The 13,501-nt window shown below is 36.7% G+C and overlaps 1 protein-coding gene across 1 annotated transcript; it reads right to left on the bottom strand.

Annotated features, from left to right (window-relative positions):
• Nucleotides 1-4,075: 4,075 nt before the first annotated feature.
• Nucleotides 4,076-4,680, bottom strand: LOC114097879 (diphthamide biosynthesis protein 3-like). Its single transcript, XM_027941941.2, has 2 exons — nt 4,488-4,680; nt 4,076-4,381 (listed from the first exon to the last, which is right to left on the bottom strand). The coding sequence occupies exons 1-2, from the start codon at nt 4,678-4,680 to the stop codon at nt 4,137-4,139; spliced, it is 438 nt and encodes a 145-aa protein (XP_027797742.1). The 3' UTR covers nt 4,076-4,136.
• Nucleotides 4,681-13,501: the final 8,821 nt, after the last annotated feature.

Here is a 13,501-nt window from a genome sequence, read left to right as displayed (position 1 = left end):
AATCAATTTTGATTTATCTTTCAAAATTATTTGAACCTCCAGCTGAGACATTATACTCCAAGAGCAATACATAGTCCCAACTAATATGCTTAAAACAACTGTAAGTGGATACAAATCTACTCTAGAATGTCCCATAACAAAAATCACCTTGAATGGGGCTGGGGTTGTGGCTCAGCGGTTGAGCATTTGCCTTGCATGGGTGGGGCACTGGGTTCGATCTTCAGCACGACATAAAAATAAATAAAACAAAGATATATATTATAAAATGTAAAAAAAAGAAAATAACCTTGATCTATGTATATGAAGTTGAAGAACAGTCAATTTACTATTTTCTTCTTGAAAAGTATTAGCATCACACTGTTGGCCTCTTAAAAACAAAAACTTGGGACATTTTACAAATGAAAATTGATGAGTAATGGGGCAAGAATAGGATCAAGAGGAGGGGAAAACAACTGATCATTTATGCCAATCATACTGGCCTCCTGTAAACAGATAAGACAAAAATCTAGGAGGAGAGCAAATCTATTTTGTACAAAAATCTACATCTGGTTGAATGCTGCAGACTCAAAGTTGAAATAACATTTAGAAGTTTTAGATTATGTATCAAGACATATGTATCAAGACTGTATCAAGACATACCATAATATCTGAGGTATGAACAATAGAAGGAGGCTTGAAAGTTTTTTGTTTTTTTTAATGTCATGTTCAGATTTGAGCAAAGCTCTAGCACTGACTAATTCTGTTGAGTCAAGAATCTTGTACCAGGGGGTTGGGGATGTAGCTCAGCTGTAGAATCTTGCTTAAAAAAAATTTTAAAAGTTGTCCAAAGTTCCAATTAAATCTTACAAGGGCTTGATCTAAGATTATCCCTATGAAAAATGTTGAATTTATGAAGAATGGATTTTGAAACTTTGAAAATGGTTAACTTCTCAAATAAAAGTATCAATATCCAAAAAACGAGTTCCAATTAAATAACATAATTAAATAGAGAAGTGCCGCAGTCTGGCTGGGCACAATCAGGAGCCACTTGTCAAAAGAAACTAACTTTATTTTTAGAACCACACACGCCAAACAAAACAGCCTCTCAGGAAAAACCCTCAGAGCCTCAGCTGCCACCACCGGCTTTCCACAAGCCTCTCTCTCCCCCACAAGTTTCTCTCCACCTCCCACAATCCTCCTGCTCTTGAGGCCCATTGGCTGGGTCACGTGGGCGGAGCCAAAAAAGTCCCCCAATGAGCAGCTCCATGGTCTGAAAGGGCAGGGAAACAGCCCAATGAGCATCACCGCAGAGGAGCCAATCAGCTAGATGTTGCTGGGGCCGCTGTGAGCCAATCATCAGCCGGCAGCTGGAAGTTTGCTGGGGCCCCTTCGGCTGTGGCTCTCAACAGAGAAGTGTTCTAAATATTTAAATATAGAGTGAACTAGGATACAGTGAAATGTAACTTGGGCAAATGGACAGTTGCTAGCCCTGAGATTTTAGCCTGGCTGAACTTGGGACAGGCTTAGAGAAAAGATCTGAAGACTTGTTTCACTTACTTCTGTTAACTGGAAACTTATTGTTACTGTTGCATCCTCTGGTTCAAGTTCTGACAAATGTAGTCACATTAAAACATCCCCTCCTCTCTCCACTCTTGACCTTCTCTCTTCTCCTCAGGATTACAAATAAAACAGTTATTATAATTTTGCCTCCAAAATGACTGATAAGGTGGCATTTTTTTCTAACATGGTCCTACTGTTACTGGTAATTGAGTTTTTTTTTTTCAATGTAATATTTTGATATTTAAAAGAAGAGTTATGTGAAAACAAGAGAACTTAAATTATCAGATTTTATTTAGTACGCCAATACAATTTATCCTGGTAATAAATTAATATGTAGTTATAAAAATGTTTGTGCTATCCAAGAAAAATGCTTTTTAATGTATAAAGTATATGCAGATCCTTCAAACAGCCGACTTAATTTTCAAACTCAGAAGTGTGGTAACATCGCTGATAAAAATTGGGAGTTTTCCTGAATTCATGATTCATAAGTTTTGAGCTTATCAAGGTTTCAATTGCCCTTTCCATTCTGGCAATTGCCCACACCTGAAATGAGAACTGATAGCTGAAAACGTTCTGATCCCATCTCTTACACCTGTACAGGTGAGGGATCCACTGGCCTGAACTCAAGACCCCAGAGCTAATCAGACAGAGATTGCATTAAATCAGTTCACAGAGGTGCTCCACAAATGTCTGTGGGGCTAAATAAGGCACAAGCATCACTCAGAACTCAAATCATACCTGAAAAACCTTGGTTTTACTTTCTGCTTACTATAGAATTAATTCCTGGTATGTTCTGTTGTAGTTCTCAAACTTAAACAACACAGTTGCTTTAAAACAAAATCATTCCTATTATTGCAGCATTATCAACAATCACTGACTGCCAATGCTGTTTGTATTTCTTTTCTCCTGGGATGTTTGAATTTGGGCAAATTTTTTTCCTGTTCTATGCTCACAGTAGACCCTCACCAAGGATGTCTGTTCTTGCTTGAAATTCATTGGCAGCGGAGAAAGTTTATATATTGTTAGTACCATCTAAAATGAGGTTGAGAGAGTTCATTTCTCTTTGCAGGTCACTGCCCACTAGAGTTAACTTGTATCCTGCTCTGTTCATTTGAGCAGTCACTTTGCTTTTCAAAGTTGTGTGGATTACTTCTGGGCTAACAGTGTTCTAAGCAGCAGTGAGACTTCTCATCATGTCACAAATATGCCATATAATGTACGAAGTATATCTAGCATATAATTTTTGATTTATTATGTGTCTCAGCCTAATGGTTGCATACAGCCATGCTACTACCATATTTTTTTTTAAGTCCACTTGTTTTAATTTAAACTTCCAAAGATTGTGTGTAGTTTATTTATCAACCAGTATAGAACACTCATACTCTAAGAAGCTTTTCTAATTGCAGGAGCCATACCTAAAACAACTTGCCAGGTATCAGTGCATTTTCATACAGACAGCAAAGTTGTGTTTATAATGGAAATTTTTTCCAATTTTCTTGTGATTCTAATTTCTTGCTACTCTCAGCACTCTAGCAAAGGAAGACTAATAGTCTATCTTCATATATTTCTCTTACTCCCTAGCAACATTTCTCTGTAGGAGTGCATGTTTGGTTTAGATGTGTCCACACGGACATATTTATTCAGAACAGGCCTCCCATTTTTAAGTTCATTCTCTATTGTAGATGCTTTACTTTTTAGGTGTAGTGACACAATACTGTGATAGGCTAAAAACACTGGAACTAGCCACAGAGACTTGGCATTAACCTCTCTATGAAATGCAATTTCATTAGTTTTATCAGAAAATAAACAAAAATCAAAATATATGCTTTGATCTGGTAAAATAATTAAAGCATTCATTTACTAATTTGGCATGTTTAACTCCTCTCATTGTTAACAACTTTGCTTCCTTCTGATTTTTTTTTTTTTAATCTTGTCATGATTTTTAAGGAACATAAGGACACTTCTTCAATCATTTCACTATAGATTTTTCTTCCTTATTCACTAACCTTCCTTATTCACTACCACAATAGAACTCTGTGCATGAAGTGTAACAGAAAAAACATGCTAAACAGAACCTGAACATTCTAATAATAGCAAGACTGGGGAGACTGGCTTGGTGAGGGAACTGGAAGTGCAGTACTGATGAAGCAACAAATTTTAAGTTAGAGTAATAAAGCTGATGTCAAATTTCAAAGAAAGGGCTAATTTTAACCATATTGGTAACTAATTAAAAATATATCTTTTAAACTAAGAAATCCTAATGACTGAGGTAGATGATGCTGTTATCAGATACTGAATTAGGTTTAAGGTATAAGGGAAAGAAAGCACTGATGTAAAATTATCTTCATTTAAATTCAGATGGATAATTAAGAATGCTTCCGATTCAACATTCTAAACATGAAATCCAGGTATGACCTATCTGGTGCTCACTTTTCTATTTGAAGATGAACTCAGCAGTTGGTGAAAAGATCCACACGCTAACAGAATGGCAAACCACAAAACAGTTGTCCCCGTGAAAAAAATCAGTTACTCTGCGTTTGATATTTCTACCTGGGCTCATTCTCAACTGTTCAGGATGTGGATTCCTGAAGGTTTCTTCAGCATTTAACTAATTCTTTGTTGGATGAAGGGGCCGGGACTGTTTCTCCACACATAAATTGATCTTTGTCATAAATCACTTTTATAATGAGAGAGCAGCTAGGACACGTTGCCACGTCTTCCCCATTCTCCAAATCTTCCTTGGTGATGGAAAAGTTATCCCCACATGGACAGGGGTAGAAATACGTTTCGGAGTCCTCATCATGTTGGAAGTCCTCCATCTCCACCTCGTCGTGAAACACTGCTTTGGGTTCGTTGGGGCCGGCAGAGGGCAGATGCCCAAGCCGTCTGACAACGCCTCTGTTGGTCTAACTTCCCGAAAGCCGGCTGGGCGGTAATTGAGTCTTTACCTTCTGAAACAGCTCCACCTTGAGGAAGCCAGGAGGAATAGGGTTCAATCTTCCTCTGCAATCTCAACTTGGCCTGGTTTAGACATACAAATTCCACACCAGCCAGAAACTGGGCCACTGTCCTTATTGTGCATGATTGTTTGAGGCTGCCAGGGTTTTGTTCATGCTCTGATGGATCCTTACGCGTGAACATGTTAAGATCATAACTTCTGAGAGAGAAAGTGTAGCCTTGATACATTATACCTAAAAATATGTAGGTAGCCCCTTATGCAAATGCCAGGATAATTTTATGTATATATTTACATATGTGATGAACAATTTCAGAGGAAAATTTAAATAGCTAAAATTAACTTAAGAAAAAATAGAAAACCAATACCAAGGAAGATATCTCAAATGAACTAAAAATATAATGTTCTGAGCCCAGATAATTCCCTGTGTCAAGCCTTTTAGCTTTAAAATACACAGATTCTTAAGCTATGAAAATTGTTATGAAGCCAGCACAACACAATGCTGAAATAAAGCATTATAATTTCTCTCTAGTTCATAATATTTTCATAAAAATTGTGGGCCAATGTTATTTATAATATACGTAACAGATTCCTAAACAAAGAACCTAGAAACCATACATTAAAAGACCAACTAAAATACCGATCCAATTGAGTCAGATTTATTCTAGGGACAAAAGCAAGGATGCTTGACATTTGAGAATTGATAACATAATGTAATGTATTGATAGGTCCCCAAAGGGAAATCAAGTGATAATTTCAGTTGACATTGTAAAGGAATCTGAGAGTTATTTAAAAAAATTAATTGGTAATTTTTATTGGCAAGATTACCTATACTTTGGTACAACATGATGTCATAAGATAGTACACATTGTGGGGTGCTCAGTAGAACTAATTAATGTATGCATTATCTCACATCCTCATTTTTTGTGGTGAGAACAAAATCTACTCTTAGTGATGTTCAAAATATAACACATTGTTATCAGCTGATGATCACCATGTGATTTAAATCTATTATAAATAGGTTCCTTGAATTCATTCCTCTTATCTAGATGACATTGTGTATACTTTGACCAATATCTTCCCAACCACTCCCCCATCCCAGCCCCTGGTAACTACCCATTCTACTCTTTGCTTCTGAGTTTAACTTTTTCAATTCCACATATAAATGAGATCATGCAGAATTTTTCTTGCTGTGCTTGGCTTATTTTAGTTTACATAACATCCTTCATGTTCATCCATGTTCTTGCAAATGACAGGATTTCCTTCTTTTTGAGATCTAAAAGTATTCCATTGTGTATATGTATTATATTTGCTTTATACATTCATCCATTGATTAACATTTGATTCCTGTGTAGTATCTCTATCTACAGATATCTCTTCAAAAATGTATTTCATTTTCTTTGGAAATATACCCAGTAGTTGGAATGCTGTTCATATGCTAGTTTTATTTTTAAAAATTCAAGAAACCTCCATACTGTTTTTTAATTTACAGTCTCAGTGTGAAAAGGTTCCTTTTCATTAAGATTTGTTTTCTTTTTCTTTTTGATAGTAGCCATTCTAGCAGGTGTGATATAGTAATTCAGTGTGGTTTTAATTTGCATTCACCTAACAATTAATGATATTTAGCATTTTTTATAAATGTTTGTATGACCTCTTTAAAGAAATGTCTATTGAGGTCATTTGCCTATCTGTGTGTGTGTATGTTTGTGTGTGTGTGTGTGTATGTGTGTGTGTGTGTGACTGGAGATTTAACTCAGGAGTACTCTGCCCCTAAACTACACCCCCAGTCCTTCTAAATTTCTATTTTGAAACAGATTGCCCAGGTTGGTCTTGAATTTGCAATCCTTATAACCGTCTCTGGGATTACAGGCGTGTACCACCATGCCTAGCCCAACTGCCTATTTTTAAATCAGGTTGTTTGCTTGCTATTCAGTCATTTGAGCTCCAATGTATTTTGGAAATAAACTCCTTATCAGATGTATGGTTTACAAATAGTTTTCTCTCATTCTGTAGGTTGTCTCTGCCCTCTGCTGATTGTTTCCTCTGAGACTATTATAACCCTGTTTGTCTGTTTTTGCTTTTGTTGCCTTTGCTTTAGAAGTCATATAAAAAAAAGTCGTTGCCCAAACCAATGCCATGGAACTTTCCCCCTGTGTTTTCACCTAGTAGTTTTAGTTTCAGGACTTATATCTTTAATTCATTTTGAGTTGTTTTTTGTCTATGGTGAGAGACAGGGTCTAATCTCATTGCTGTGTATGTAGCTATCCAGTTGTCCCAATAGCGCAAACACTGCACTTTCCCTATGGCATGTTCTTGGCAGCTTGGTCAAAAGCCAATTGGCCATGAGTATGGAGATTTCCTTCTGGGCTCTCTCTTTTGTTCCATGGGTCTGTGTGTCTGGCTTTATGGCAGCATGTGCTGTTTCAATTCCTGTAGTGCTGTAGTGTATTTGAAAGTCAGGCAGTGAGCTACCTCTGCTTTTGTTTAAGATTGCTTTGGATATGCATAGTCTTTTATGGTTTAATACATATTTAGGATTATTTTTTCTATTTCTGCAAAAAATGTTATTAGAAGTTTGATTGAGATTATATTGAATCTATAGATCACTTGAGAGTAGTATGGATAGTTTAACAGTATTAATTCTTCCAATCCATGAACACTAAATCTTTCCATTTATTTGTATCTTTTTAATTTCTTTCATCAGTGTTTTGTATTTTCAGTGTACAAGTCTTTTATTTCCTTGGCAATAATGGCATTATTATTATCATCATCACTGTTTTCTCTGTTTTACTGAAGATTTATTTATTCTAAACTATACCAAATGTGTTTTGGGGGATTTACTAGGTGTATGACTTGTAAATAATCATAGTTTTATTTGTTTCCTGTTGTTTTATATCTTCTGTTTCTTATTTCATGGCATTGGTCATAGTTTGTGGAATAAAAACATTAAAAATATACCAATGATCCAGTTAGAGAATATAATTAAAAATTTAACTCACAGTAGGACAAATATTGTAAAATATTTAGTTAGAAAGATGTCAGAGGCCATGATTTCATGGCTGAGCTTCTAAACTATGTATCAAAATCATTAGTGACCTATATATTGCTAAATCCAAAGTATATTTCTCTGCCTTTCTCTTAGCTTTTTCTTACTAAACTTTTGGTTTGGCAACTTTAAAATACATAACAGTTGGAAGAACATGACAAAGAAGTCCTATATACTCTCCATCCAAATTCACAAACTGTTATTGTATAAATACACACATCCACATTCACACACAGACTTTTTTTTTCCTTAACCATTTGAGAGTAAGTTACAGACATTTTCTGCCTTTACCCTTAAATGCTTCTGAAGGACAAGCAGATTCCCTTATATAGCCACAGTATAATTTTTAAAATCAGGAAATTTAGCATTTAAACATTACTATTATCCAATGGATATTATTCAAATTTTGCAAATAATGTCTTTTATAGCATATTTTTTCCTGATCCATGATCCAATCCAGAATTACACATTTTCTTTAGCTTTTGTATTTCTTTAGTCCCCTATAATTTGTAACAATTTCTTAATCTTTCTTTGTTTATTATAACATTGACATTTTTTAATAGTATGGGTCGATTTATTTTGTAATGAATGTCTCAAATTGGGTTATATGCTGTTTCCCCATAATTATTTTCAATTTGTACATGGAACAGGGTATGGACACCCTACAGGATGTTTTATTCTTTTCAGTGCCTTATAATCAGAAGACATAGGCTCTCAGGTTATCTAATTACTGCATGATATTAGCTTTGTACACTTGGTTAAGGTGTTATCCTTTCAAGCAGTGTTTGTGGTTTTAGGTATGTCTCATGCCATTTTTTTTTCTTTTTGACATTTTCTTATTTTCTGACTCAACAAGATATTCCAGACTTACATACTTTTCCTGTTCTAGAACCAGTAATTTCTCTACCTACCCTCCTTTTTATGTGGGGAATGTTTGTTGAATCTCAAATCTGTGTGCTAAGTATGTTCATTGTTATGGGGATACCACTGTTTGCTAGGCCCTTTTATAAGTTCATTGTGATATCTTAAATTCCAATCCAATAATCCGAAACCAAGGGTTCTTGCTTTCCTTTTCCTATTTTGTTTTATCCTTCTTTAATATTGATTATCCTGGCTTCCAAAACTATTGATATATTTGTTTATTTGCATAGTATTTATCTTCTTTCCAACCTGAAGGCTATTTCTTCTGAGTTTCTTTCATTGGCTTCTCCCTCTAGATCAGGACTTTATATTACTAGAGTAGCTCCAGAATAAGTCTTTGGCTTCCTTCCTTCCCCTTTCCTTCCTATGTATGTTATACAGTATGTAGTTCTCTTAATTACCTTAAGCAACTAATTCACAAATTGATAATTCTAGACCTGGCCATTTGTCTAAACTGTACATTCATTGATAACCTGGCACCTCAATTTAGATGTTAAATTTGACATGCTACTGATGTTCTATATAATCTTCACATCTGTTCCCTTCATCCAAATTTCTGAAAGAGGCACCACCATTCACCCAGTTGTTCAAACCAAAACCAGGTAATCTTTTTTTCTCTTTTGTATTTAATCTCCTCACTACATTTATTCTGTCTTCAAATCCTATAAAGGCTTCTTATAAAATATTTCTCAAATTTTCTCCCTCTTTCTATCCCCATTGCCACCTCCCTGATCTGGGTACTCAGCATTCCTTGCTTGGGATACCACCAGTTTCCCTGTGCATGCTTTTATCTACTCTTACTTGCCTCTAATCTTCACAGGCACTTGCTCATAGCTTCAAAATCCAAATTACTAACCCAGGCTTAATAAAACTGTCCATGATCTGCCTCTTTCTCCAAACCCATCCTATATCTCTCTTGTGCTCATTCTGGTTAGCTTCTTTGCTGTTTTTAAAAACTTCATAATCTCCATGTCAAATGCTGCAGATAGGTCAAGAAAGCATGACAATTGTACTAGTCCATTTTCTATTAGTGTAACAAACCCCTTGAAGATGGGTTCTTTAAAAATAAAAGAGGTTTATTTAGCTCATCATTAAAAAAAAAAGTCCAAATAGCATGGTGCCAGCTCTAGCTAGGGCCTTCCTTGCTGCATCATATTAAGGCAGATGGCATCACAGTGTGACCCTGTGAAAGAGGGAGAGAGCACATGGCAAGACAGGAAGCCAGAATGGGAGGAGAGGCCAGACTTGCTCTTTTTATAACAACCCTCTTTAGAAAACTAACAGGCTCCCATGAGAACTATCTCAATCCCTTCTGGGGCAGCACCCCCAACTGACCTCCCACTAGGCTTCAATTCCTAACAGTCTCACCATCTCTTAACATTGCCACATTGGGGACCAATCTTGCAACACATGAAACCACATATAAATCAAAGGAAAGACTGAGAGCTTGTCTTATGATTTTGCAAACATGGAGGTAATTTTGTGTGTGGATGAAATTTGATTTGAGTGTGATGCTTGCATGTTGTTCTTGAGCATGATGGACTTGGATTTGTGACCTCTTTTCCAGAGATAGGAAGCACGCCTACAAGGAGGGAGGAGATTGTGCACACTCTGCAAAATCCTTGATTATGGCTCGTTTATATACAAGCCATGCTTTTTTGTACCAGTGAAATGAGAGATTTATGATTGGTGATTTCTGTGAGCTCATAATTTCTGCCCAGAAAAAAATTAGTCTGAGGGCAGAGCAGCTGCTCACTGTTGGGAGGGTTACCAGTTTGCTTCCAGAAGCTCAGCTGCAAGCTTGGGTAACCTTTCTCTGTCCTCTGCAGACTGAGTAAGCATTCATCTCTGGATCAGGATCATTCTGGAGTTAAGATGCTTACTTTAAAGCCAGCAGAGGGGCAAACAAAAGTTTCATACTTGTAACAGGAAGTAGAGGAGGGGAAAGTGATTTATCCTACTTCTGTCTCTTGGAGTCTTATAATATGTTTCATTTCCATGAAATAAAAAGAAAGAAGTAATGATTTGACCAATTGAGAAAAGACTGCTCCATAGTGTCAGACCTAAAAAGACTCCAGTGACATAGATTTTGGGACACTCTGTTTTAGTCAGCTTTTTCACTGCTGTAACCAAAGGACTTATTTTATTTGGGGACTCACATGCTTCAGAGGTCTCAGTCCAAAGATGGCTGACTCCATTCCTTAGGGCCTGAGGTGAGGCAGAACAACACACGAAGAGTGTGGTGGAGGAAGGCAGCTGGGAACATGGTGCTGGGAAGCAGAGAGACACTCCACTTGCCAGAGATAAAATATAAACCCCAAAGGCACGTCCCCAATGACCACTTCCTCCAGCCACATCTTAACCTGCTTTTCATTACCATTCAGTTAATCCCTATCTGGATTAATTCACTGATTGGATTAAGGCTCTCATAACCCAATCATTTCACCTCTAAACCTTAATGCACTGGCTCATGCATGAGCTTTTACGGGACACCTAATATATAAACCATAACAATCCAAGTAGGACAAATGATATGTGCAAAGGAAAGGAAGCAGCAAATCTGAATCTTATACAATTGAGCATGGACTACAGTGGATGGTATTAAAACCCTAAAAGAATTTACTGGTATGTTTAGAGAAGAATTCTGTGGTCAGAAAGTGAAATCCAGACTACAATATCTGGGGTGAAATTAAGGATAAAATGAGTTAGGGAGTGGTTGATTTAGGGGGTGACTGCCTACAGCCTAGGGCAGTGGTTGCCAAAGTATGATCCCCAGAACAGCAGCATCATTATCTATTGGCAACATGTTACAAATGCAAATTCTCAGGCCCCCCCCAAACCTGCTGAATTGCAAGCCCTAGGTATCATAAACTCAGCTATCTGTCTTAACAGTTGGTTCTGATTTATTCAGTCCTACTGGTCTAGGAGTGAAGTAGGTTGATGGCAGCAGATATCCTGGCTAGAATTGGGGAGAATATTAAAAATATGAGTTAATGCAGGTTTTTAACCTGGCTAAGCATAAAAAGTCATCTTTTAAAATTTTCTAAATATATTTATTGATTCCCCATAAAACAAATGATTGAAAAATGCTTTTCTATCAAGTTATATAGATGTTAGCTCAAACCATAGAATTATTCATTTCACAGAAATTCTAGAATTGATCCTGGATTAGTCAAAGGCTCTTTGAAGTCAGGCCCAGGTACTAGGCTTTTTTCTGTCTTTCTGCATTTCCACCTATGCCAGTGATAATTGTTCCCCACGGCCACAAAATGGCTGCCCAAAATACAAGCATTACATCTTGGCAGGAGTCATGGTTTCAGCATTAGGTGTCCCCTAAAAGCTCAAGTGTGAGATAATGATCAGAGTTTAAAGGTGAAATGATTGGGTTATCAGAGCTTTGATGTAAATCAGTGAATTAATTCCAATAGGGATTGATTGAGTGGTAACTGAGAACTGGTAGGGTGTGGCTGAAGGAGGGGGGTCCCTGGGGGCATGCCTTTGGGGCATATATTTTTCATATTTTGAAGTCTCTCTCTGCTTCCTGGTGGCCTGGTCTGAAGCCACTTCCTTCCACCATATTCTTCTGCCATGATGTTCTGCCTCACCTCAAGCCCCAAGGAATGGAGCCTGCTGCCAATGGACTAAGACCTCTGAATCCATGAGATTCCAAATAAACTTTTCTTCTTCTAAAATTGTTCACAGGAGTAAAAAATAAATAAATAAAACCTCTAACACTGTAGGATATCATTTTAAACAGGAAGGAAGGAAGCAGGGAGGACCCATATCTTGCATACAGATCTCCAAAAGACTTCTCTTTATGTGTCATTGTCCAAAACTGGATAACATGCCTAGACCAATCACTGTCAAAAAGGGACTAAATTAGATATATCAATATTTATTCCCTAGTATTAGGCTCATCCCAACAAAATCAGAGTTCTTTAGTTAAGATGATAGGGCAGGGATGTGGGAGGAGCAACTGATTCCTGCTACAGTAACAAGGATTTATATACACTTAACTCATTTTTCAGTGATAATTGTTTTACACACACCACCTTTCCCCAAATCATGCACTAATTTTTCTACCACAAATCCCTCTCTCATGCCTGTACCATGTCAATTTTAATAACAGAGAATTTTTAAAAATAATCTCACACTTAAGTTATTTCTAGTGGAGAAACCAGATGTTTCCCAAATTGTAACAGACTACTCTGAGAATCAGTGCAAGAGTCAAAAAAACTAAAATCTCCCTGAAAATTATTTTTGAGATGGCACTGTCATTATTTTTAAATAAATAACAAACATGAATACTCTTTTCCCAGGGTAATATTTTATATTAATTTGGGACAAGGGTGTTGTAGCAGATGTAGTGATTAAGGTCAAGTTGTTCCATTTGCATATGGGAGTCTTTCCTAGGACATGCTATATAATAGTTCATATTTATGCTAGAAAGTACAGAATGCTAAGGATTGGAATGAATGTGTCTCAAGAGGACAAAATTGCCTGTCTCTCTCTAGTTTGATATTCATCAATTGCAGAAAAAAAACATTATCTGATTGGCTCGAGCTTAACAACTATTGGAAAAATGTCTCTAAGTAGCAGGGCCACTGTGATGAGAGGTAATGTGTGTTCATGGTTATATTCTGGTTCAGTTTTTTCCACTTTGTCCTGAGTGTTCTGTAATTCACATAACTGGTTCAAAGAAAATGGAACAGGAAGCTTTTCTTTGGCTTCTTGGTCTGAATCACATTTTTTAACCTAGCTCACTTTTACCATGAAAAAGTTCTGCAGCTAAAGAGCAACTGTCATGTGCCCAGCTATGTGTAGAGAATTCATTCAATTATTGTTCTTTGAGGCCACACTACTTTGGCTAAGGAGTCCACAAAGAAAGGCAGGGGAAGTGCCAGTATATTAGAGCACAGACTGATGTCCTTAACACAGACATTGAAGTTTTCTTCACAATAACATCAAATAAAGTGCTAACCTTAAAGACAAGCAAAAATTAGTCATGGTTTTGAAATTATCCATTTCACTATATGCTG

The sequence above is a fragment of the Marmota flaviventris genome, chromosome 11 (genome assembly GCF_047511675.1).
Source record: "Marmota flaviventris isolate mMarFla1 chromosome 11, mMarFla1.hap1, whole genome shotgun sequence".
Taxonomy (NCBI): domain Eukaryota; kingdom Metazoa; phylum Chordata; class Mammalia; order Rodentia; family Sciuridae; genus Marmota; species Marmota flaviventris.
The sequence above is the reverse complement of the archived record's forward strand: the minus strand, read 5'-3'. Positions and strand labels throughout refer to the sequence as shown.

Coding starts and splice junctions, on each gene's coding strand:
- LOC114097879 (XM_027941941.2), bottom strand. CDS start 4,680: ATGTTCACGCGTAAGGATCCATCAGAGCATGAACAAAACCCTGGCAGC. Junction 4,382..4,487: donor AGGTGGAGCTGTTTCAGAAG/GTAAAGACTCAA, acceptor ACGAACCCAAAG/CAGTGTTTCACGACGAGGTG.